This window comes from Helianthus annuus, chromosome 11 (assembly GCF_002127325.2).
Source record: "Helianthus annuus cultivar XRQ/B chromosome 11, HanXRQr2.0-SUNRISE, whole genome shotgun sequence".
NCBI classification, from domain to species: domain Eukaryota; kingdom Viridiplantae; phylum Streptophyta; class Magnoliopsida; order Asterales; family Asteraceae; genus Helianthus; species Helianthus annuus.
The window spans coordinates 9,805,335-9,831,285 of record NC_035443.2 but is presented as its reverse complement, the minus strand read 5'-3'; the positions used below and the strand labels follow the sequence as shown (position 1 = coordinate 9,831,285).

The 25,951-nt window shown below is 38.2% G+C and overlaps 2 protein-coding genes across 2 annotated transcripts; both read left to right on the top strand.

The window, feature by feature from the left end:
* The first annotated feature begins 11,649 nt into the window (after nucleotides 1-11,649).
* LOC110889517 (ABC transporter G family member 25) lies at nucleotides 11,650-19,156 on the top strand. Its single transcript, XM_022137065.2, has 3 exons — nucleotides 11,650-12,355; nucleotides 12,731-13,069; nucleotides 17,802-19,156. The coding sequence occupies exons 1-3, from the start codon at nucleotides 11,788-11,790 to the stop codon at nucleotides 18,809-18,811; spliced, it is 1,917 nt and encodes a 638-aa protein (XP_021992757.1). The 5' UTR covers nucleotides 11,650-11,787; the 3' UTR covers nucleotides 18,812-19,156.
* Nucleotides 19,157-22,765: 3,609 nt separating this feature from the next.
* Nucleotides 22,766-23,693, top strand: LOC118483964. Its single transcript, XM_035979784.1, has 3 exons — nucleotides 22,766-22,931; nucleotides 23,000-23,068; nucleotides 23,170-23,693. Exons 1-3 carry the CDS (start codon nucleotides 22,766-22,768, stop codon nucleotides 23,691-23,693), a joined length of 759 nt encoding a protein of 252 aa, XP_035835677.1.
* Nucleotides 23,694-25,951: the final 2,258 nt, after the last annotated feature.

Genomic DNA, 25,951 nt, shown 5'->3' with positions numbered 1-25,951 from the left:
TTAAGGCCGTCCCGGTAAGAGGTCATATCCTGCTGGTATTGAAGATGAGCAGCATCCAGCTTGGCTTGGGCGTCCTCATTGGCCTTGCGTATAGCGGCTTGGTGCTCCTGGGCCATTGCCTTGAATTTTTCTTCATAATGCTTAGACTTGGCAGCGGCAATCATCCCTTGATCGGCGATGGTTTCTTCAGCTTTCTTGAGCTTGATCTCCAAAATTTTGTTAAGCCCGCACGCATCCTCGTAAAGGAACATGAGACGTTCCAGACCCTACAACCAAAAGTACAGGTATCAACATATGTGTAAAATATCCAGGATAATAATTAACATACATGTGCAGGATACCAGATGAGGATTTTTACCTGATTGAGGAATGAAGTCATAAACCCGCTGGCTTCATTGAATCCATAGTTTTCATATGGAAAGGCCTCAGAGACAGCCAGGGAATCTGTTTCTTTCCTCTTCCGAGCACTGGAAGCACGGGTCCTGGTGGTTGGAGGAGGCTTGGGAGTGGTGACGGCTTTTGAGCTGCTGGGTTTGGAAGACGTGGGAGCCTTAGGGCTTGGCTCTTTCTTTACCGGGATGGGAGCAGAGTAGCTATCCAATTCGTCAAGGTCGAAGACCTCTGGAGCTTTGACTGGGGCTGCATAAAAGGGGAAAACGTTTAACTCTTGAATATTCATAAGCTATTTGTTTGTTATGTACTAATGTGTTTACCAGACATGTCGGAGCTGGATCTTTGGCTTGAACTTGCAAATGACAGAGAAAAAGTTCTCTCGCTTTCTGGAAGTTGATAAATGCTTTTGATTCTTGAATCTGATTCAGCGCTTGGAGGTGCTAAATCTTTGAATTTTGCTGCACAAGAAATAGAGATGTCAGTTCAGGATATAGCTTTAAGATACGGTTGGGGATATTCCTAAAACCCTAAATCCTACCAGAAGTTAACCACTTCACTGGAAGATCAAAACCTCCAGTGATGGAATCCCTTTTTACAAAAAAGAACTTTCGTTGCCATTTTTCCTCATTCTTTGTGGCTCTAAGAACAAGAGGGTTTTTGGAGGTTGAGAAAAGAATAAAACGACTGTTGCCATGAGAACGAAGACGGTAAGCCATCGGGAGGTCTTCAATACAAAGGTTGGGGATAAATCGAGATCTGATCTGGTCCAGAGTCACCAGTACGCGCCAAACCATGGGCATGGTTTGGGCATAACTGAGACCAGTTAGTTCAAAGAAACGGGAGATAAAAGCCGGGAAGGGTTACCGGAGTCCGATGGAGAAAGGGTAGGCCAAGAAGCACACCCATTCGTTGGAAGAAAAATCCGATCGGACTTCTCTGTCGAAGGGACGGATGACTGTACCAACAGGGAAAGCACCGGAAGCTTGCAAGGCAGCAATGTCAGCGTTGTCGAAGGAGGAGACCTCTTTCTCGGGTTCTTTTAGAAGGTTTTGGGCTTCGAAGGTTGGAATCGAGTCGCCCGTATGGGATCTAGTTCCGCTAGCCATAAGGGATTTCCGTGGAGAAGAAAGAAACGAAGAAGAAGGAGAGAAAGGAATTTACCTGAAGATTCCGGTGGAGATGATGGTTTATCAAATGAAAAGAGAGAAGATATAGGGGCTAAATGGATAGCCATCGAGTAAAAAACACGTGGGAAGTTGCACATTGTCACTTCGCATGTCCAATCGTATTAATTACCTCGATTCACGAGATAAGCTTTAAAATATATCCGTTGGATTGGTATACCAACCGATATATTTTGGGGACAATTGTTATGGGTCATTTTCTGAGTATACATATCCTGGCTAATATCCCGCTTGTAATTGTTTATTTATGACCAGGATGCTGGACGAGGATATTGCTAACATCCCGGGCGATATCCTGAGGTTGAGTAAATTAAACACGTGCAGGTTAATGGTTATAAGCTACTAACGGTCATCAGGACTTCTTCTCCTAAAGACTCGGGCGAATTTGTTATGAGGAACCCGTTGAAGCCGAAAGACTTGGTCCTCAACGTTCAAGTGGGAATATTCGTTGGATCCCGGGAGTTTAGGATAGTTTGTTATATTATCTTTACTATAAATAGATGTGGTGGATCAGTTTAAGGCACACACTTTTTTACACGAACACTTCCATACACTCTTGCTCTCTAGCTCACAGCAATCACTACACTTGTACTCAGATCACATTGTAACACTTAGTCGATCCGCACCACATCCTGCACTGTATCCTGATTTTTGAAGCAATAAGAAGAACAAGGCAGCTGCGATTGTCAGCTCCCGAGGTTTTATGCCGGCGATCTAGATTGATCAAGGGCTTTCCTCGTACATCTCGTGTTATTTACTTTACTTTTTGCTCATTGTTTGATCAATAATACAGCTCAATATCTTGAGCCGTATCCTGAACACTGATTTTATAAACAACTTAACAAGCACATTTTTAGCAACACTTTCCAGCACACTACCTCACTTAACTAATTTGATCACTAAATTGCTTAGGTAATTTTTGACCAAAACACATATCATCTACATAAAGACATAAAATCACATAACCTCTTGGTGTGTCTTTAAAATAAACACACTTGTCGCACTCATTTATCTTGAAACCATTATCAATCATGACATGATCAAACTTTTGGTGCCATTGTTTTGGAGCTTGCTTCAAGCCATACAAAGACTTGACCAATTTACATACTTTACCCTTGTTTCCAGGGGCCGGAAAACCCTCAGGTTGTTCCATGTAAATTTCTTCTTCTAAATCGCCATTTAGAAAAGCGGTTTTTACATCCATTTGGTGAAATTCCAAATTTCTTAGAGCCGAAATTGCAAGAACCAATCGTATAGAGGTTATTCGCGTTACAGGCGAGTAAGTATCAAAGTAGTCTAGACCCTCCTTTTGTCTAAATGCTTTGATCACTAACCTTGCCTTGTATTTATCAATACTTCCGTCAGCTTTCATCTTCCTTTTGAATATCCAACGATATCCAAGTGGTTTACAACCAGGTGGAAGATCTACTAACTCCCAAGTATGATTTTGCAATATAGAATCAATTTCATTCTTAATTGCTTCTTGCCATTGAGGTCCTTCTGCGGAGGTAACCGCCTCGCGGTAGGTATTGGGCTCACCCTCAACCATGTAGCTCATGAAGTCTGGAGCAAATGATTTTTCAACCCTTTGTCGTTTACTTCGTCTAAGCTCACCCTCCTCGACCTCAGGTCGTTCATGAGTTTAATCTAATCTCGTAGACGAACTCGGACCTACCTCATCTACCTATGTAGATGAACTTGGACCTGGTTCATCTAACCATGTAGACGAACTTGGAGCCGCTGTTGATGAAGTCGCTTGTGTTTGACCTAACATAGGAAACACATTTTCAAAATATGAGACGACGTTTGGATTTGCCTCCATGATAGTGTGTTTGTGTACATCGGGATTCTTGGACTCATGTACAAGAAAACGATGCGCACTACTTTGATGTGCATATCCAATGAAAATGCAATCAACAGTTTTGGGTCCTATCCTAAGAACCTTAGGAGGTGGTACAATCACCTTAGCTAGGCACCCCCACACTTTCAAGTATTTGTACGAAGGCTTCCTTTTTCTCCATAACTCATATGGAGTTTCGTCCCTATTTTTCAAAGGTATCTTTTTCAAAAGATAGTTGGCTGAGAGAATGGCGTCCCCCCACATTTCTCGGTTCACTCCCGAGCTTATCAACATGGCGTTCATCATTTCTTTCAATGTGCGGTTCTTTCGTTCCGCAACGCCATTTGATTGTGGAGAATAAGGAGGTGTACACTCATGTACAATGCCACTTTTTGCGCATAAATCCGCAAAAGGTGCAACATATTCACCTCCTCGATCGCTTCTCAAAGCTTTTATCTTCTTTTTTAGTTGATTCTCAACTTCGTTTTTGTACAAGATAAACTTCTCTATTGCTTCGTCTTTACTCTTAAGTAAATACACGTAGCAATATTTCGTACAATCATCAATAAATGTGATGAAGTACTTATTTCCTCCATTCGTGGGAACCGCTTTTAAATCACACACATCGGTATGAATTAAATCAAGGGGTTCGGTTATTCGTTCAACCGATTTAAACGATGATCTCGTAAGTTTGGATTCAACACATGTCTCGCATTTGTGATTGGACTCGATATGGAATGTTGGTATTAAGTTTAATTTAATTAAACGTCGTAATGAATTAAAATTTACATGTCCTAGTCTACCATGCCAAACATTAGAAGACTCAATCATGTAAGTAGAAGAAGAACTTTCATTCATTTTCTTGTTTTGGTTTACAACCATTACATTCATTTTAAACATTCCGTTAAGGGCATAGCCCTTTCCAATAAAAGTTCCACGTCTAGATAAGACAAAATTGTCCGATTCAAACACTAGATGAAATCCAAACTTGTTGAGCATCCATCCCGATACGAGATTCTTCCGTATCTCTGGAACATAAAGCACTTTGGTCAAGGTAAGCCCTTTGCCCGAAGTCATCTTCAAGACGACCGTGCCTTCCCCCTTGATGCTTGCGGTAGCTTAATTTCCCATATAAAGCTTTTCTTCACCCGAAGCTTCCTTGAATGTAGAGAAAAGAGCCTTGTCTCCACAAACATGGCGGGTTGCACCCGTGTCCACGAACCATCCTTTTGGGTTTTCACCCATCGCGTTGACTTCTTCAATCATAGCCGCTTCCTCGGTTATCATTGCGATTAGAGGCATACCATCCTCATCAACCATATGCACACGCTCACACTTAGGTTTCTTGCATTGGTTAGCACGGTGCCCCGTCTCGTTACAATTGTAACAAGTACCTTGGAAAGGCGCGGGCTTCTTTTTCACAGCCCCCTTTTTTGGCCCAAGGTTGTTAACCTTTGCTTTCCCTTTTTTGTCCTTCTTACCCCGTTTTGCCTTATTACCCTTTGAGGACTCCCCAACTTCCACCATGTTTGCTTTAGCCGAAGCTTGCAAAATGGTGCCTTTTAGGGCCACCCTGTTGTCCTCTTCTATACGAAGATGGACAACAAGATCCTCAATCGATATTTCCTTTCGCTTGTGTTTAAGATAGTTCTTAAAGTCCACCCAAGCAGGAGGTAATTTCTCGATCATGGCTGCCACTTGAAATGTCTCGTTGAGTACCATACCCTCTGCATGGATGTCATGAAGTATAATTTGTAACTCTTGGACTTGGTTCATAACAGTCTTGTTATCAACCATTTTGAAGTCCAAGAAACGGGCAACAACAAATTTCTTTGTTCCCGCATCCTCCGTTTTGTACTTTTTCTCCAAAGACTCCCATAATTCTTTGGAAGTCTTGCTATTATAGTACACATTATACAAGGCATCCGCGAGACCATTGAGAACATAGCCTCGACATATAAAGTCCGAGTGCTTCCATGCCTCTACCGCGCTCAGAGCCTGAGCATCGGTCTCCCCTTCCGCAGGTTGGGGAACGGTTTCCGTCAAGAACCTCGCAAGGTTCATGGTGGTCAAGTAGAAGAACATCTTCTGTTGCCACCTCTTGAAGTGGAGACCCGGGAACTTCTCGGGTCGTTCAGCATGATTCGCCCCTGTGGACGCTCCCACAGTGTTGGCAGGGGTACCGACAACGACGTTGACGTTGGTATTTTCAGTCGACATTCTGAAAAGTTCCACAAAACCAAGTTAATAAAACAATAAATGTGCTAATTTATTATTTATCCAATGTAAAGAGTTTTTGAAACCACCGCGCAGCTTCTAAGTACAACTTTGAAGACTACAACAGTAGGTTTTTAGAACTCAGCGACAGAAAGGAGTAGAAGCAGAGTTCTTTTTTGATAAAGTCGCTCCTTTGAATCAAAACAGAGAAAAAACCTTTTTAAAACACAACCTGCTGTGAGAGAAAAAAAATGAATTCACAGCAGAGAAGTTTGTGATTCTACACGAACGGTGTTTTAAAATTTGTTTTAAGATTGTAGGAATCCGTTCGTGTAAAATAAATAAAAATCTTTTATTAACTTGAAAATTACAACTGAAGGAAAGCAAAAAATACAATACAAGTTACAACCGGAAAAAGTAGACAAACAAGAACAGAAATCCGAACAGAAAAACTGTTCTTTGGCTGAGGATCGTGTTAGACACGGGTCCCTTAAAACAAATTTCGTGTCTCCCAGGAGAACACGTTTGTTTCCAGGATACAACAGCCGCAAGCAGTTGTACTGCCGGTCTTGACTCCAACCCGAAGGTGTACCTTGAGCTTGAAGAAGATGAAGAATTCTGCAGTGGAGAAAAGAAAGAGCTAGTAATCTTCGGTGTGTTTTGTCTTCAATAGGATGCTCCTATTTATAGTTGCAAGTCTTGAAGAAACTGAAAATGAATTAAATGGGTGAATTAAACTGCATTAAACGTCTTTAATGCACTTTAATTCGTCATTTAATTCTCAGTCAAACGCATTAACTTCGTCAGTTTCAAATGCTGAATGTAACTGCACTAGCATTAACTGCAGCAGGAAGCTTCCGCGCGCGCGCGCGCAAGACACACTGGCGCGCGCGCAGGTCTGCAACCTCACGCGCGGGGCGCCATCAAAGCGCCACATTGCGCCTCATCGCCCACGCCACACGCACGCGCGTGTGAGAGTGCGGGTTAGGTGCGGAGCTCCGCACCCTTCGCGAGTACACTAGTGAGTGCTTTCTTGAAACAATAAAGATGGAGAGATCCTACTTAAATACCCCTTTAAGTTCCATCTCTCATCCGATGTGGGACAAGGTGCCATTTTCCCACATATTTCAGCATTCAAGTTTCAAACACCAAACTTTGAGCATCGATATCTCATTCATCTTAGCTCCGTTTTGGACGCGGTTTAGTTCGTTGCGAAGCCCTTCCAACGTAGAACACAAACCCACAAATAAATATATAAAACCCTCTCATTTTATTATATTTATTTCTAGTCCAAAATAGGAAAAAGTCATTTTCCTATACAAAATTTCCAACAAAATTTTTATAAACATGTACGACACGTCTCCCAAGTTGAGTTGAATTCCTTTGATCTTAAATGACGGATCGGGTGGGCGGACACACCCCTTAAAAATATTGTATTTTATAGGCTAAAATCCGATCACTCCTCTTGGAATTTTGGTTGAAAACGCCGTTCGCACCCCTACCTCATTCTTAATTGGTTACACTGAAATATGCTGATAACACTAAAATCATCAGCATGTTGCGTAATATGCGGGTCTTTTTTTAGCTAGTTCAATGCATCATTGCTGAACATTTTATCGAAAAGTAAGATGTATGTCACATCATAAGGTTCCTTTTGTATTGTAAAGGATCAGAATATATGAAATATAGTATAACAAACTAAAACATATAACGATTTGGATCTGCTTTCTTATTTCTGATTGTTAATTTATACATACACATGCATGCAACATGTGTATAACATTAAAACAAAAATACACATCCTTAACATAAGGCAGAATTGAACAAAACAAAAGGTAACCGGTTCATTAAATCATTATTTTATGGATCTATACCAGATTCAAACTTATATTGCATAAAAAAACTTGAAATATGTAGTTAAAATAAAATCTGGAATATCACTTTATGAGGTTAACAACTTGATCTTGTCTCTACATTATTATGTTGTGTTATTCATCTTTTCTTGTTGTATAGTATAAATCCAAATCTCACATAAATTATTCAAAAGAATTATCCTTGGTGTTGTCCAATTATGTGTCATCACTTGAGGATTTTCTGGCTTGTTTGGATGGTTATGTGTATCCGAATAAATGTGTGCACACCTAGTTCAGAATTACACATCAATAATGTCTGCCCATGACAAATAGAGTTGAAAAAATTCTGTTCACATTTTCCTATTCCTCATGAGAATGACAGCCATGGCTACTTGATTCCAATCATCTAATTAAGCAATTATGGCTATCTAGAATGGTGAAAGAATCAAAGGAGGGTGAATGGTTTTTTATTTTATAAAAAAAATTGTAAAAAGTTTGTTGATTTTATTACAACTCAATAGAGCTCATGTATATAAATAAATAATTTAGGGATAGAAAGATGTTACCATTTGAACACAACGATTTACAATGGTTCGGGTGAATGTTAAGAGATCCACTTACATTTACTCCTTAACCATTGTTCAAGAGCTTTATTCGCTAACAAGTTCTTTCTAGAATTGGTATAGATACCCCGTTGTAACTTGTCATTATACTTAGTAGTTGAAGAAACACAAGTCCGCGTGAGTGCTTAGATTAGGGTTCCACGGGTTTAGAGCCCTCTGATTGCCTCGAGTTTTTGAAAGCTTGTTGGATGTACAAAACAAACAATGCCTTTAGCCTCGTCACTAGAAGGGAGGGACTTCCTGTGAACATTCTCCGAGGTGAGAATAAGGATCGGATTTTGTGAGTTTAAGAGAATAGAGAGAGCGAGCTTGAGTGTTGGGGAAAAAAATGATACCTGGGTTAAGATGCTCCTCCTATTTATAGTCGGGATGGTGAAGTGTTATTGGTGGAATGTCACTATCGGAATATTCTTGCGGTTCCCTAGGTGGCATCGTTAGTGGTGACTGTACTATGGGTCTGACCTGGTGGTCCCGCTCTATCATGATGGGGATGTCTCCCCATGCACAACATTCTTGATTTGGTATTGTGGTCTCCGGACATACTGTACTATGGGTCTGACTTGGTACTGTCGAAGATGAAGCTCCAATTCCTAAATTAGAGTAGCCAATTGGAAGGGATTGTGCTAAAAAACAGCCGCTGAGAAGGCTTCGGCTTTAAAGGGAACGAGCTCGAGTGATGTATCAAAACTTGATACAATTCTACTAAAATTCAACCATTTTATGGGAGTTTAAGAGGAGAGGTACAAAAAGAAAGAGAAGGAAAAGAAAGAAGCGGCGGCGAGGGAAAGGGAGAGGGTTGACTTTAATAAAAGTTACTCGAATTTGATCTACAAAATCAAGAAACCGAAGAGTTTCGACTTATGAGAATTGACATCGAAAGCGTATCCGAAAGAGACCATGCGGTGCTCTCAAGAATGAAGGACAAAATCGTGACGAAATAGCTAGGAGGAAGTGGAAGTGTGCTTTAGTTTTTTTTTTTAAGTTATGTTTATTAAAAATATGTTTTTTTTTAATTATGGCTTTTTTCTAGGCTTTGTAATTGTATTTTTACTTAATGAATTTTTTTTATACTTTTAAGAATTTAGGAATTAAAAATAAGAAAATGGAAGGGGAGAAGGGGAAAAAGAGGAACGACACTCTACTCTTGGAGAAATTGATGAGATGGAAGGAATGGTGATGCGATATCTATGTGGACTTGAGAGAAGAGACAACCACACCCCAGAATTTTAGCACTGTCATCTTTTACCTAGAATGAAAACACTTCTTCTTTACTTGTTTGGTTTATTTAAGAACCTAGGACAAACCGACAAAGTATATGAACATATAATTAACCTTAGGTGGTATTTAACTTCATCATACTAGGCAATTAATTAGGGCATGTATACAACAACAAAAAGTTTACCAAGAATACCATTTTAGGCTGCTCGGTATGGGGATCGGTTTTGGACCGTCCCCTATCGGCGCCGGTCCTCCTTCCATGTGCCCCCCCCCCCAAGCCGCGTTCTCACCGTCCGCAGGAGGACGTCTCCGACGGTCCACAACAAGACAAAAAACAGCCATCCACTCTCTCACACACCTATACATACAATATATACATATACATTTTAGGTCCATCCCCTCATTTTCATATCTCCATCCTCTTTGCCCCATCCTCAAACCCATCATACGTGATGCCCACGTGGCGGATCATCCTCCGAGGGAGGACCATCCCGATACCGCATAACCTTATTATCAATCCATTCATTGAGACACAAATTCCAACACAAGAATCATGTGGAAATCTTCCACTTCCATAATGACAGTGATCAATAATAGTTCAGTACACCCACATAAAATATTGTTGACCATATAAACTTTCGAGGAAGATTTTAACACTAGCTTCCAAGATGTAGTGGTGCCCTTGCAATTTTAATGTTTTATATATTTTGACTTAAAATGAAGGCGCATGTAAAAAAAATTAACTTTGGTGAAGGGGAAATAAGACAAAATACCATCATATGAGCTATTAAAAGCGTGTGATGCCATTGATGAGTGCATAGGATATGTCCTCAAAGGTACATTGCATATAGGACTTGTGTTGTGACATCAAGTGGTTGTAAATTTATTTCACTTCTTTAAGGGGCTTCACAAAGCCTGTGGCTATGTTTCCCATCAAGGGTGTTCCTCATGTTAGAATAAAGACAAAGGGTAAGGTGTGGTATTATTATATGTTACCCTGCCCTCAAATTTAGGTGATTTCAGTCTTGCAAAGATTTTGTAAAAATATGTTTAGACTTTTATTTTTTATTTTGTTTTTGGATTGAGAAACCATGTTATTTCTCCTTGTTAGATATTTGAAACTCTAAACTACTTTCCTTACTTAACTCTTAACTCTTAGACCATGTGTAGTGGGGCTTGAACTTTAAGACTCATTTTCGGACATTATCCGACAGGTGGCGTCTTAATCAGCAAGGGACATTACGGGCTTGAAGTTCAAAAGTGGTGTAGTGGTATAATGTCTCATAATGTCCTTGCAAATGATAGGCGTTTAAATGTGTGTATCGTGTGGATGTTACGGGTTGATTTTATGCATGGTCATTCTAGTATTTCGAGTGATTTCTCAAACCAAACGATAGCTGTTTAAATTCATATCATACTGTGTGGGTTCTAACAGTTTACCAAAACTTTACTAGATTGATTCCAAACATAAAAAAAGACACTTTGGAAACCAACATTACAAGACCTAATAGATCAAAGGAGAGGTTGGCCAAGGCCAATGGGTCATACACAACGAAAAAGGAAATACAAAGGCAAAATTTACACCGCCAAAACAAATCAAACAAACAAAAGAGGCAACAAGAAGACATTCATCACATATTGACGAAAGCCGACAAAATAGAAGAAAAGTAACTACGATGGAACAACAAGCCGACAACAACATAAGGTTGGAATCAAAACTTTGAGAATAACATTAAGAGAGAGAGTTTATAAATTCATGAACAAATATGCATACACACATATATGTTCAAACATAACCCCAAACATAACCCAACATAGTCCAGTTTGTGAAAAGTAGTACCAACTTCAAAACAAAACAAATGAATACAGACAGTTTCTTTTTTGAACAATAAATTTGGATCACTGAGAGACCACATGAGTATCATCATGCCATCAGTGAAATCACCCGATCATATCCATCTCAACTAGGCAATAATGCATGTACATCAATTTAAAAAGAAACCCAATCAATTTAAGAAACTTCCTTGTAAAAATCAAACTCAAGACCTCATGATCTTTAACTATTGATCCACCTTTAAAATGTCACTAGACTATAATGCACAAATACAAACATATATCAAATGTAAATATAAGATTGGATGCAAGTAATTTAACTTTTAACCCACCAACCAATCAAAACAAGATGTTAAAACCAAAAACCTAAAAACTAAAAACAAAAAGAACCCAAAAAGAGAAGATATATAATTGGTGGTTTAGGGCAAATGGTGCTAACTTTTATACCAAAAGAAGAACTGAACAAACCATTGAACCTAAACACCCCCTTCACCTACACCTGCCACGTACCCTCATTCCCAACGTGTCACCATCTTTTGACGTAGGAAACCACTGTCAACATCCACCATTATCCTCCATAAATACTCTTCTTCTCCCACTATGGTTATCACCACACAATACAAAACATGACTCAACAACATCCCATTGATGATCATCCACCAAAACTCCAATCTTCATTCCCAATTCACCTACAATTCATAGACATATCTTACAAAGTAAAAACGGACAACAACAAAACCAATGGTCTTCTTATTAAACACATGTTCAAAGGAGGAGGTTCAAATGCGGATCGTAACACGATCCGCGAGCGGGTTATCCTGACTGGGATAACCGGGATGGTTAACCCGGGTGAGGTTCTAGCGGTTTTGGGCCCGTCTGGAAGCGGGAAGTCTACGCTTCTTAACGCGCTTGCTGGGCGGCTTCCGGAGCAGTGTTTTAGTGGGAAAGTGGTTGCTAATGGTGCGAAAATGACCAAGTCGGTGCTTAAACGAACCGGATTTGTAACGCAAGACGATGTTTTGTACCCGCATCTTACAGTTCGGGAGACGTTGATCTTTTGCGCGCTTCTTCGGTTACCCAAGAGTTTGTCTAGGAGGGAGAAGATGGAGGTGGCGGATTCGGTTATTGCGGAGTTGGGGTTGTGTAAATGCGCGGATACCATAATTGGGAATACGTTTATTCGTGGAGTTTCAGGTGGGCATTGACCGATCTACATAGACTGTCATATTATAGTTGTGCTAAACGTACCTCATCCTTTTTCTTTTTTTTTCTTTTTACTTGTTTCTTGTCAAATAATGTTAAGAAAGTTTGGGGGGGGGGGGTGTTTGTACGGTAAAAATTAAGAAAAGGGTACGTTTAGCCACCGCTTGAAATAACTTTTTAAAAGTTACCACATCACTAATATTTAACTTTTTTATATTGAAAACCGGAAAAATAAAAAATAAAACTCTTTGTTTGATAATTTTTACTGAGGTGTACGGTAAAATTTTAAAAAGAGTACGTTTAGCTGACCTTTTTAATGTTGTAATTTATATTTCCTGAAGTAAATTTCTGGATCTGTCACTGCAGGCGGGGAACGAAAGCGGGTGAGCATCGGACACGAGATGTTGGTAAACCCTAGCTTGTTGATCTTAGACGAACCGACTTCGGGTTTGGACTCCACAGCGGCACACAAACTGATGTCCACTCTGGGCGGGTTGGCGCACCAGAAAGGGAAGACGGTGGTGACGTCAGTGCACCAACCGTCTAGCAGGGTGTTTCAAACGTTCGATACAGTGCTAGTGTTGTCGGAAGGAAGGTGCATTTACTTCGGAAAAGGGTCCAAAGCTATGTCGTATTTCGAGTCGGTGGATTTCCGGCCATCTTTTCCGATGAATCCTGCTGATTTCCTGCTTGATCTTGCAAATGGTACGTTTTATTATTTCATCTAGTTATATTTTTGTTGACTTTTATTAAAGGTTTGTTGACTTAATAAGTATGTATAGTCAAGTACATTTATTGTGTCGTCCAAACCTCAAACAATCGTTGGTGGCTATCAAGTGAAATGAAATGCCCACTAGATTAGTAACGCCAAAAGTGTATCTATCAAAATTAATGTTCATGACTTGATGAGTATACTCAATAAGTCAATAATATGACTTTTTAATCATAATTATATCCGATTGGACCACTAAAAACCAAAGCAAATCAAATTGGTCGGTCCAGCTGGTGTAATTTAGGATACGGTCGGATAAGTTGGTTTAACAGTTCGGTTTTAAGAGCTTGATAGCTTAATTGTTCATCTTATGGTTTAGAGCTTGAAGCCGATCGTGTAAACTATACGTTCACTTAATGTGTATTATGTATTTACGTGTATGATATTATCATTTATTATTTATATATATATATATATATATATATATATATATATATATATGTAAGAATATGATAATGTTATTAAGAGCTTTATAAATTTTGAAAAAGTTAATAAAAAGTAACTTTTTTTAAATAAATAAAAAACGGATTAACCCATTTAAGTTGGTCACTTAATATGTATTTACGTGTATGATATTATCATTTATTATATATGTAAGTATATGATAAGATTATTACCACCTTTATAAATTTTTAAAAAGTTAATAAAAAGTAACTTTTTTTTAAATGAATAAAAAACGGTTAATCCATTGAAGTTGTTAAAACGTTTTGATTGGTCTATCTAACCCGGCTGGTTTAATTTGTCGTTTTTTAAATTGTAATTATGGTTTTAACTCATGATTTCGGTTGGTTTAATTTGTCGTTTTAAATTGTAGTTATGGTTTTAACTCATGATTTCGGTTAAAAGCAGTCGATTCGGACTGTCTAATTGTGTCATATCTAATGTTATAGAATAATAATAAAAAAATTCTAAATCGGATTAAGTATCATGTGAAAACATTTAGAATTATGAGTATTTTTATATTCCTTAAGTTTTTTTTATCGTTTTGTGTAAGAAATCAAATTAATATTCGAGTATCTGTAAATCTAAAATCTGAAATTTTTTGAGTAATTATGCTTATATATACTTAGCTGGCCGATCCATTATTGTCAGAATTAATACCTAAAATGTCTCGATCAATAAAAATAATATCAAAATATTGTATTTATATGTTTATATTTATTATTGAGAAGAATATAATGAGTCTATAGTCCAGAGGATCAACTTGCCAACCATATGCCCATGAAAAAAAAGGTTGTGATGTAGATACATGCACATGATATTTTGTAAATATTTATTATAAGGGTTGAGTTTATTAACGTTGGATTTTTATTTTTTGTAAAATATATTTTGTAACGAATTTAATCAGTAAAAGATGGATTGCTAATTATTTACATTTAATTAGTGGTAAGGCGGTGGTGGAGGCATTTAACTATAATATTTGGTTGGTTAAATATCCAGTAAAATAAGTTTGAAAAATCACATGTCACTTTAATTATTATTTATGAGTGTGAGCCTATGGTATTCACAAGCCATGGATATTAAAATACAATACATGCTAAACTAGTTGTGGAAAGATATTTTAGTTATTTTTTTCAATTTAGGCCAATAAGATTAAGATATATTTAATTTAAGAACTAGTTGTGAAAAGACTTAGTTATTTTTAAGAATTTAGACCAATAAGAATATGATAAAGACATTTTTGTTATTTTTTAGAATTTAGACCAATAAGATTAATATATATTTAATTTAAGAACTAGTTGTGGAAAAACATTTTAGTTATTTTTAAGAATTTAGACCAATAAGGTTAAGAACTAGTTGTGGAAAAACATTTTAGTTATTTTTAAGAATTTTAGACCAATAAGATTAAGATATATTTAATTTAAGAAAAAAAAATCATAATAGTAATATTTTTATTTATTTATACTGTGGTCAAGTAATACAATGGTTTTATCATTATTATAATTATAGTTATAATGAAATATGTGAATAAATATTGCATAAACAGTTTATGTTCCCATCTCAAATTGAATATTACGTTATTATTTATAAAATAATCTAAAAATGTGAAAAGTCGATACTTGAACTTAATAATAATTTAAGCACTACAAGTTGTATATTTCAACAAATTTGCTTATAATAATTTTATATAGTTTGTAAAATTCTATTTTTGGTGCTAGTGTGAACGATCACGTAGCTTGCCACGTGGCATTATGATAACGGGACACGTGTTGATATGGGTCTTGAAGGAAACTCACTTGCATCTATTTATATCGGTTTGTTGGTTCCCAAAGTCGTCAAGATTTAGATTTACAGCCTGAAATATCGTTTGAGGTTTATCCATTCATAAGAAACTTATTACTAAATACATTGATGATGGTAATGAAGTTTAGAACTACGCCTTTGTAGAGGTCGTTCGTTTGAAACCAAGCTAAACCTGGTTTTACCACAGTGGGTCTTCGGGCAGGCTGGTTCTCCCTAGAACTGGTTGCTCGGGTATGCATCCAACTCTAACTGTTATGGAGGTGATGCATTTACTCGATTGAAGGCATGCCAAGATGCTTACCCAGTGAATTAGTTGGCCATTCAAAAAAAAAAGATTTATAGTCTAAATATGTTAAGAGATGAGATCAGTATCAGTTATAAACCGAACCAACAACATATTGTAAATTACAGAAATTGAAATTGAGCTAAGCTCTAAACAATAATTTTGGTTCATAATCCTGTATATAGTGAGCGTAAAATATTACAATACTTCTTAACGTACGATGCGTACGATAGAAAATTATAACGTACATAACTGTTTTTATAACATGCGTGATTAAGGTTTATCCCATGCGTAATTATGTTAATGCGTGATTTCTTATTGTGTTCATGCGTGATTATGTGTTTTTGTTCATGTGTGATTAGGGTTTAACTTTTATAACATGTGTGATTTAATATCGTACGTAACGGGCTAACAGGTTAACAAGTAGCCGTAAAACCCGAACAAAATACACGTTTACATAATTATATCATTAACCTTTTTGTTTTTAATTGTTAAGTTTGAAATACATACATTGAAATATGCTCTAAATCAAATTCTATACTTGTCAGTCACAAAGGCCAATTTAACTTGCCATTATCATGATTTGGAAAGGGCATCTTTTCCACAAAAGGAACTATAGCAATAACAATAGGACATGTCACTAATAAAGTAATTAATAATTATTATTTTTCTATAATTTTGTAGTGGGGAATAATGTTTTTCAGTACCTTTATCCATTTTAAAAAGTTCAAAGATTCCACGTTTATATAATTTTCTGTTATATTTATTTAGTATATTAAAATAATAAATTTAAATTACAACAACAACCATACCCAGTAAATCCTACAAATAACAAAGCTACTTATAGGGTTTGGAGAGGGTGGGATGTAGACAGACCTTGTCTCTATCCACAGGGATAGAGAGGCTGCTTCCAGAGAGACCCTCAGCTCGAAAACGAACAACAAACCAACACACCAAGTCAAAGAATATAGAAATAAGAAGTCCCCCATATCAAGAAATTGATCCGAGTGACACAATATAATGTAAATCATGTATAATAGCATGCATACAACATCATTTGGGTATAAACACAAGAAGGCAATCACTGGAAAAGTCCCTTAAAGAGTAAGAAAACCCTACCTCCTTAAAATACACCTAAGACCTTACTGCAATATCTCCTAGAAGTTCTTAACCCTAATCCTACGCCTCCACGAAGTCCTGTCTTGGACCATGTCCTCAGAAAGATACAACTCTACTAAATCATGCCTAATCTGCTCATTCCAACTCTAATAAATTTAAATTAAATATACTAAACACGTTAAAATCTTTTTTTTAGATCTTAGGGTGTGGGGGGCACTCCTCTAAGGGGGAAGTGACCTTTCTTACACACACCCAATCAGCACGCGCCACGTCAACTCTCCTCTTAAGTCCTCATTTAGCACTCAAACGTTGGCATCACTCTACTCACACAATTATTTTTTTATAAAAAAAGAAGAAAAAATATGATTGGTGGAAAAAGGGTGGACCCACATTAACAACCAATCACCCCCCCCCCCTCTCTCTCTCTCTCCTCTCTCTCAATCGGTGAGCACACACCGAGCTATGAAGTCCCCGCACGGTAAAGTTTGGATGGTGGCGGTGTACCCACATGGCATTTGAAGTCCCCGCATGGGGTCACCAAAGGTGCCCCGTGTACCCTTTGTATTATTATTATCGATGTAATAATCTTCTTAGTAAAAAGACATCACATGTTGTTTACTTGTAAAGTCTAATTGATTTTGTTCAACCTTGAAACTAAATAAGTGCTACATAAAAACAACCTATTTTTGTCCAATCGCAATATCACATGTTATGATCATAGTGTCAATAATACTATTAAAAGTGAAGCACTTTATTTCTTTTGAGATAATAAAGTGGTTCATGGTGGGTGGTGGTCGTTTGCCTCATTAGCGACTATTCGAGTGCATTTCTACTTTACAACACCAACATTATACCACCTTTTCTTTACCACAAAAGGCCTTTAGCGCGACCGTCAAAAAACTGGTCATAAAAGGCCTATATTGACCAGGTTGCGACCGTTTAGGCGGTCGCAGATGCCTGTTTTGTGTAGTAGTGATGTTTATACCGGATTTTGTTTAATTTGATTTAATATTTGATAGGCGTGTGGCAACAAGACAATGTAACTGAAAAAGAGAGGCCAAACGTAAAGCAGACTTTGATATCGGCTTACAACGATTTGCTAGCGTCAAAAGTAAAGGACGCGTGCTCGGATTCAGCTTCGGAAGGTCTTACGCCTGTAAAGAGTCTAGCGCCGAAGGAGTACAGAACTAAATGCGAGAACGGAGTCAACACGTGGTTCAATCAGTTCACCATTCTCATCCAACGAAGCCTAAAGGAGCGAAAACACGAGACCTTCAACCCTCTTCGTGTCTTCCAAGTAATCGCGGCCTCGTTGTTAGCTGGTCTCATGTGGTGGCATTCAGACTTTAGGGATATCCAAGATCGACTCGGTCTCCTATTTTTCTTTACCATCTTTTGGGGCGTGTTTCCATCGTTCAATGCAGTGTTCGCGTTCCCTCAAGACCGAGCAGTCTTCACAAAAGAACAAGCTTCCGGGATGTACTCGTTATCCTCGTATTTCATGGCAAGAATAGTCGGAGACGCACCCATGGAACTCATTTTACCAACCATGTTCCTCTCCATAACCTATTGGATGTGTGGGCTAAAACCTGAACTTGGTGCCTTCATCTTGACCTTGTTGATCTTGTTAGCATATGTTCTAGTTTCCCAAGGGCTCGGGTTCGCAGTTGGTGCTATTATAATGGATGCTAAGCAAGCATCTACGGTAGTAACCGTGACAATGCTCGCATTCGTTCTAACCGGGGGGTATTATGTGCATAAAGTGCCCATTTTCATTGCTTGGATGAAATACATCTCTACAACATTTTACACTTACAAGTTACTAATCCGTGTCCAATATGGACAAGGGCGAGACATATGGTATTTGTTGGGTTGTTTTCAATATCGTGATAGACACGCGAGCTGTAAGTTCATCGAAGACGATATTGAAGGTCAAATATCGACTGCTTCATGCATAGGAGTTTTGCTCATTATGTTCTTCGGTTATAGATTATTGGCGTACCTTGCCCTAAGGCGAATCAAGGCATGAGTCGAGTTTTAGTGTAACTTTGTTTTGTGACAGCTGAATCAGCGCGATAGTAGGAGAACGCACCCAAGATGTTGCGATTAACGAATTCAAGAAAACATTACTTAAATAAATGTAAAGTCTTCTATTTTTTACCTCTTTTGCCATTTGTAGAACTTTGTAACGTAGCATACACGTCACAACAAAATGGTGTTGTCTAATAGACATCGGCTTGTGTTGTTGAATGACACGATAACATGTTTACGGACATGGTTCGAGCTATGACGAGACACAAGATATCTTATTTGAATTGTATGTTTCTTCGGCAAAATAGACATGTAACATTTTATCATTTGTAGTAATTATAAATATTGAAGAACTCAAATGTATGTCATAGAAGAGAAGTATTAACCCCTACTCTACTCTTACCATTTATTCATATTGTTGTCATCTGTTACCTACACTTACACAATTTGATGCCATGGTGACTAAACTCTTTGGAATATAAAAGAAAAAAAAAACAATGCTTAATTATCATCTCACTATATGATCGATCATTGTAAGCAACACCTATCTTAGTATAATCATCATCTTCCACAACAACAAAGATAGGTAAATTTGTGTTAATGAACTTAAGATTATAAATCACAAGCTATAACCTAAAAGCGACATTTAGCTATACTTAATGTTTTAGCCTAAAACATTGCTTATTACAAAAGGTTTGGCCTAACTCTAGACTAAAAAGTTAACACACAAATAAATAAATAAGTAAATAAATAAATAAATAAAATAACAAGCCTAAACAAATGATTGTTCGGCTAGAAAATTAATAAAAAAGTTGTCACACGGTCATAAGAGTGTGTGGGGATGTTGGGCGGTGACTCTTCACCGATTACCGCCGTCACCGTCATCTCCATTCACGGTGGGGCGGTAAACATATGTGAGAGGAGACTACTCACCGCATGCAATCCTTCACTTTTTTTTTAGCGTTGGGGAGTATTTTTGAAATGGGAAGTGGAGAGGGGAGCACCCCTTAAGTTTAATATAAAATGAGGAGTGAAGAGAGAAGTTAATATGACAAGTATGATTAATAGCTGTCACACCCCAACCGATGGCGGAAACATCGAGGCGTGACACTGAGCGAAACAGATTGTCCAGAAGTTTCCATAACAATTATCATTACCAATTAATTTAAAGTAACATGTCACATACCAACCATGTCTTAAAAGGCAAACAAATTATTACAGACAAATATAAGCAAATTGTTCTGTTTCGACAACTCAGGTTTCATTAATACAGACAACTATTTGTTGGTAACTAAGACTCTTTCCTAGCCTTGATTTCCAAGCAAATAGACACCTTAAGCACCTGTCACATACGTTAAAATAAAAGTCAATACACATAGTGTAAAGGCGAATATACAAGTTTGATATAGCATATAGAGTTCGAAATGGTTTACGCATAACCAGCACGTACACTGAGTAAAACGAAGCACGTTAGTTATCGACATGAACCTATTGATACCAATGACTGCGGGTTGACTGCCTAAGGCAGTTCGTAATACATGATCACCACTGTAATCCATGCAAATAATTGTCCTTAACAACCCCCGTGTGAACGGGTGCTGAGTCCAAACTATAGTACTATCGTTGCTAAGGCAGGTAGACAGCATTCCATGTGTAAACATAACAAACAAGCATTCATTAAGTCACGTATAACATGCGGTATCGGTTAGCGTTAAAAGCATTGCGTAGTGTGTTCGATGTGATTTCGTATAAGTAACGTATATAACACCCAAAAGTGCGTAAAGCAAAAAGGGATCGAGTATACTCACAGCGGTTGATGGATTGAAGGGAGCGCTTGAGAGTAAGGTTAGCCTGAATAGTTCGATAGCATAACGATAAGTGACGCATAAAATGGAAACAAGTGTTGGTGGGTCGAACAGCTGGTCGATTGGATGGTAGTCCGATCGGACAGCTGGTCGTGCGAGTGACAGTCCGTTCGGACGGCTGTCCGGTCGGATGGCCGTTCGAGTGGATTGTTTCTTCCTTTGGGAAGGATGTGTTTGTGTATGATGGTTTGACTTTTAAAGTTTTTGTTGTAGCATTATAAAACATAGAAGTATCTCTACCCTTCAGGTCGGTCGATCGGACGGTCGTTCGATCGGCCGGCAACCCGTTCGGTTGGGCACTTTAGTGAAAACAAGTTCACAACTGGATGTCACTCGATTGGACAGCAGTTCGATCGGGTGGCATTCCTAGTGCGTTGGACATGTTGAAAATTGTTTAAGTGTTGAAGTCTAATGGTCACACGTTCGGCGGTTAACCTGATCGGATGGTAGTTCGATCGGACAACAACTCGTTTCAACTATCAGACTTCAATTGTTGGTGAATAGCTTAAGTGTGGGACCCAAAGTGCAAGTCATTCGGTCTGGCCAGTCGACTGGGTTGGCTGTTCGATCGGACGGCAGTCCGATCGGACGACACTCCGTCCTGGTCAACCTGTTCGTCTTACACTTGGTTGTTTTGATTGTTTGTCGTTTTATCGAGACGGTGTGACAACGTGTTAACCAACAGAACCCTGTCTTGACCCAAGCGATCTGATCAAACAGGAATCACCCTAGTTCGACCAGTCAACCGGTTCAAGACAACCGTTTCTGGTTAACCCGAAATCGGTGGTCTCGTGAGTAGAATCCAGATCTTGAACTAGCACAACACTAAGAATGAGTAGAAGACTGGAACAAGGTCCGGTTCTATCGGTTTTAAGTGCATTGAGTGTAAAAGAGTTGAAAGAAAGTTAGAAACCATCTTCCAATCCTTTTTCACCATGAATGTGTTTAGATCTATGCAAGATCTTTGTTTGTTTGTGTGGAAATCGGTTAGATCTAAGTTGTTCTTGGTGGATTGAGGCCAAAACATGAAGTTCTTCAAGAACACATGATGATGTCATCCTAGAACACCTTGAATCTTGATGATTTCTCGGTTAAAAGTTAAGATTCAAAAGATAGAAAGGTGTAGGAGTGCGTGTAGATCAAGAAAGTACAAGATTTAGGACGAGATCTTACCGGATTTGAGAGAAATCGGAGAAAAAGTAAGGAGCACGAGCTGTTCGGTCAGAGAGTTTCCAAAAGTGGAAAGAATGAAAGAGACAGGAGGTATTTATAGAGTTCCAAAAGAGGAAAGGGGTGGTCGATCGGCCAGGCAACTCGATCGGATAGCCTGTCCGATCGGACGGCAGTCCGAGCGGACGGCAGGTCGATTGGCTGGTTGCCTGATCGATCGGTCGCCTGGTTCGAGTGTTTGGTGCGACGAGTTTTGTTGTTTCGATTTCGATTGCGAGCGTTGCGATGCGATGGAGTTTCCTAGTCAAATTACTTTTAATCCCAACTACTCATATCTCGCGCTATCTCTTCTCCACTAGTTATCATACTATATCAACATACAATCATCCTTATTTCGTATTCGTTTTGCGATTGAGTTCGATTGCGATTCGATTGATTACCACACATAACATAAATAAACATGTACAAGCAATCTTTTCTTCCTTTGACTTCAATCTTGACTTTGACTTTGACTTTGACTTCCGAAACACGAGGTGTTACAATAGGGCTGTCCCATAAAGAGGGGACTACTCCCCTTACACCCTAGCCTGTAATATTTTAACCAAACCAATTAAGTTCCCCATAAGACTAAAGAGTATGGGGGCCAGCTTAGGCCCGGCCTGGCCCGGCGCCGGTCCCCCACACCGCCCCCCATAGGATCGGCTCGTCCCATCTGTCTCCCACAAGCCGGACTCGACGGGGCTCATTTCAAAAATATGGCCGTTACAACGGCTACTTTATTAAATAAAAAAATTCCCCCTTTTCTTTAAAACACACTCATTTTATACCATTTTTCATCGTTTTCTCCCCATTTTCAACCCAACACACTCTCATTTTTATACCATTCTTTTATAAAAAAATATATCTTTTCATCCACAATGCCATCTAGTTCTTGGTGGTCCTCGTATTCAGAGGAGGAAGAGGAGATGTTTTACGCAAACGCTGTGCTAAGGGCGGCGCAGATCCTTATGGAGGAGGAAGAGGAAGACGTCTCGTCTGAAAGCGTTATTACCAGACGAATACGGATTAACAGAGACCGCCAAGGTTTATCATTAATAAATTTTATTATCCTTATTCCTTATTTCCTCGTATTTATATATTTTTTACGACAGGAGCGCACGAGAAATTGGTGAATGATTATTTTTCAGATGCACCCCTCTACAATGCCGAGATTTTCAGACGTAGGTTCCGAGTGAGTCGCCGGTTATTCACACGGATTGCTGATGATTTGGCGGGGTAGACCCATTTTTCACGCAACGACCCAATGCTTGTGGTTATGAAGGGTTCACCACTTTACAAAAGTGTAATGCGGCCATTCGCCAACTGGCGTACGGGACAGTGGGCGACGCTTTGGACGAGTACTTACAGATGTCGGCAAGAATTACGCGGGAATGTTTGTATCGGTTTTGCCATAATGTGGTGAAACTGGATAGCAAAAAATATTTGCGGAAACCAAACGCGTATGATGTTCAACAGTTGTACCAAGCTCATGAAGCACGGCACGGGTTTCCGGGAATGCTCGGTAGCATTGACTGTATACATTGGGCGTGGCAGAACTGCCCGAATGCGTGGCGAGGCCAATATACGCGAGGTGATCAGGGTCATCCAACCTTAATACTTGTGGTCGTGGCGTCACAAGATTTGTGGATCTGCCATTCTTTCTTTGGTCTCCCTGGTTCACTTAACGACCTCAACGTGCTATACCATTCGGCGATCTTTAGCAATGTCATTAATGGAACCGGTCCGGACACCAGTTTTACAGTTTCTGGGGTTGAGTATAGACGCGGGTATTATCTTGTTGACTGAATATATCCGTCTTACTCTACAATTGTCAAGACTATTCCATATCCCGAGGACGAAAAAAGGAAAAAATTCGCCAAGCGTCAAGAAGCTGCAAGAAAAGGCATCGAACGTTGTTTGGGTGTTCTACAAAAAAATAGGCCATCATTGAACAACCGGCACGTGCGTTCACACCGAAGAGGTTGCGCCTTTGTATGTACGCTTGCATTTTGCTCCATAACATGATTATTGAAGACGAAGGTCAGGCGATTTGTGAGTATGATGATAATGCATCTATCAGGAATACTGTCCCGGTAGATCCGGCACAACAGGATTTAAACTCGTTCTCGCTAACCAACGACTTCACGCATGCAACCCTTCAACAGGATTTGGTAGAACATATATGGAACAACGCAAACGGCGGGGACGATGACGAAGACGAAGATGATAGCGAGTAGTGTAATTGTTATAAATTTTTAAATCTAGTCTTTTTTATAAATTTTAGTTAGTGTATTTTTTTAGGTTATGTAATTTTTATTTATGTTATGTAATGGATTTTATTATTTTCTTTTATGTCTTATTTTTATTTAAATTTTGAATTGTTTTTATAAAGTTAAACAAATAAAAAAAAGTTAAACAATAAAAATTAAACAATAAAAGTTAAACAAATAAAATAAATTAAACAATAAAAATAATGTGGGGTAGCCCCATCCTCCACCGCCCTCAAAATGCAAGGAGGCCCATCCTCCATGGGATAGTGATGTGGCGCCTACGTGGCGGCCCATCCTCATGAGGATGGGGCTCTCCATACCCTCTAGTCTAACCGTTCGGTTGTGGGGGACCGACCGATGCACACCCTATATGAGCAATATGTAGAATGTGATGCAACAAAACCTTAAATAAATGTGTAATTGGTGCACGAGTATATTTATCATACATGAGTTATGTTGCATGTGAATATATATATATATATATATAGTGGAAGGTTCAAATGAGAAGAAAATTCTTGTAAGAATAAGTTTTAAACCAATAGAAATGCTCCATTTTAGTTCTTTTAATATGTGTATTTAATGTTATTAATAAGGGCATCTAGATAAACTTCTAATTGTAATTAATTGCCTAACTAATTAAAAACTTGCAACTCACTTTTAAATATACTCGTTCAATATAAAATAATTTAGGGTGAAGGACAATTTTCGATATGTGTAGGATAAATTTTAGTATGTGTAGGATAAATTTAGATATGCGTAGGGTAAATTTCGGTAAGTGTAAGATATATGTAGGATAAATTTTGAAATGTATAGGATAAAATGTTTTTTGCTTTATTAATGAGAAATAAAATAATTAATGGGAGGAGTTATAAACTATTTAATGTTTTACCATTATGTCATTTCTTCTTTTTCTTCTCAAAATAAATTTCTTCTCAAATGAACCTTCCCCTATATATATATATATATATATATATATATATATATATATATATAGGATTAGGTTCAAGAGTGAACACTAGTGTAGCTTGCGAACTGAGTGAACTAATCCTGGCCATATACGTGTGTAGATCAATGGCCAGGATTTGATGTTGAAATACACTAGTGTATTTTATGATTTGATGATGAGATCCTAACCATACACGTGTGTAGATCAATGGCCAGGATTTGTTCACTCAGTTCGCAAATACACTAGTGTTCACTCTAGAACCCCACCCTATATATATATATATAGAGTGGGGATCCTACGGAAAGTGTGTTTTTCCTAAAAAGTGTAAAAAGTCATAAAACACAATAATTTCAGGCATAAAACACACCCAAAACTCACAAATAATAGAATGAATATTACTAAAACACCATATTCAAACTCTAATAGTCCATAAAAACTTCAAACATACCATCGTAGAACTATGAATATAAAACACACAATGCTAAACAACATAAAACACAATAATATTTGTCATTCCACAATCAGAGCTTTAACATCTAAAACACAACACAAAACCCACATACATGATGTTTTAGTAATCTTCATCATATTATTTGTGGGTTTTTGGTGTGTTTTATGGTTGACATTATAGTGTTTTATGACTTTTTACACTTTTTAGGAAATTTGGACTTTCTGGCCAACTCCTATCCTATATATATATACTAGTTTAAGATCTTATGTGTTACATGGACTGCATAAAGAAAATACTTTTTTATAAACCTATTGATTTAATAAATTATACATAGGTGTAGATGCTAATATACTCACAATTGGTTCCCGTGTTATGATTATTAACATATTTTAACACC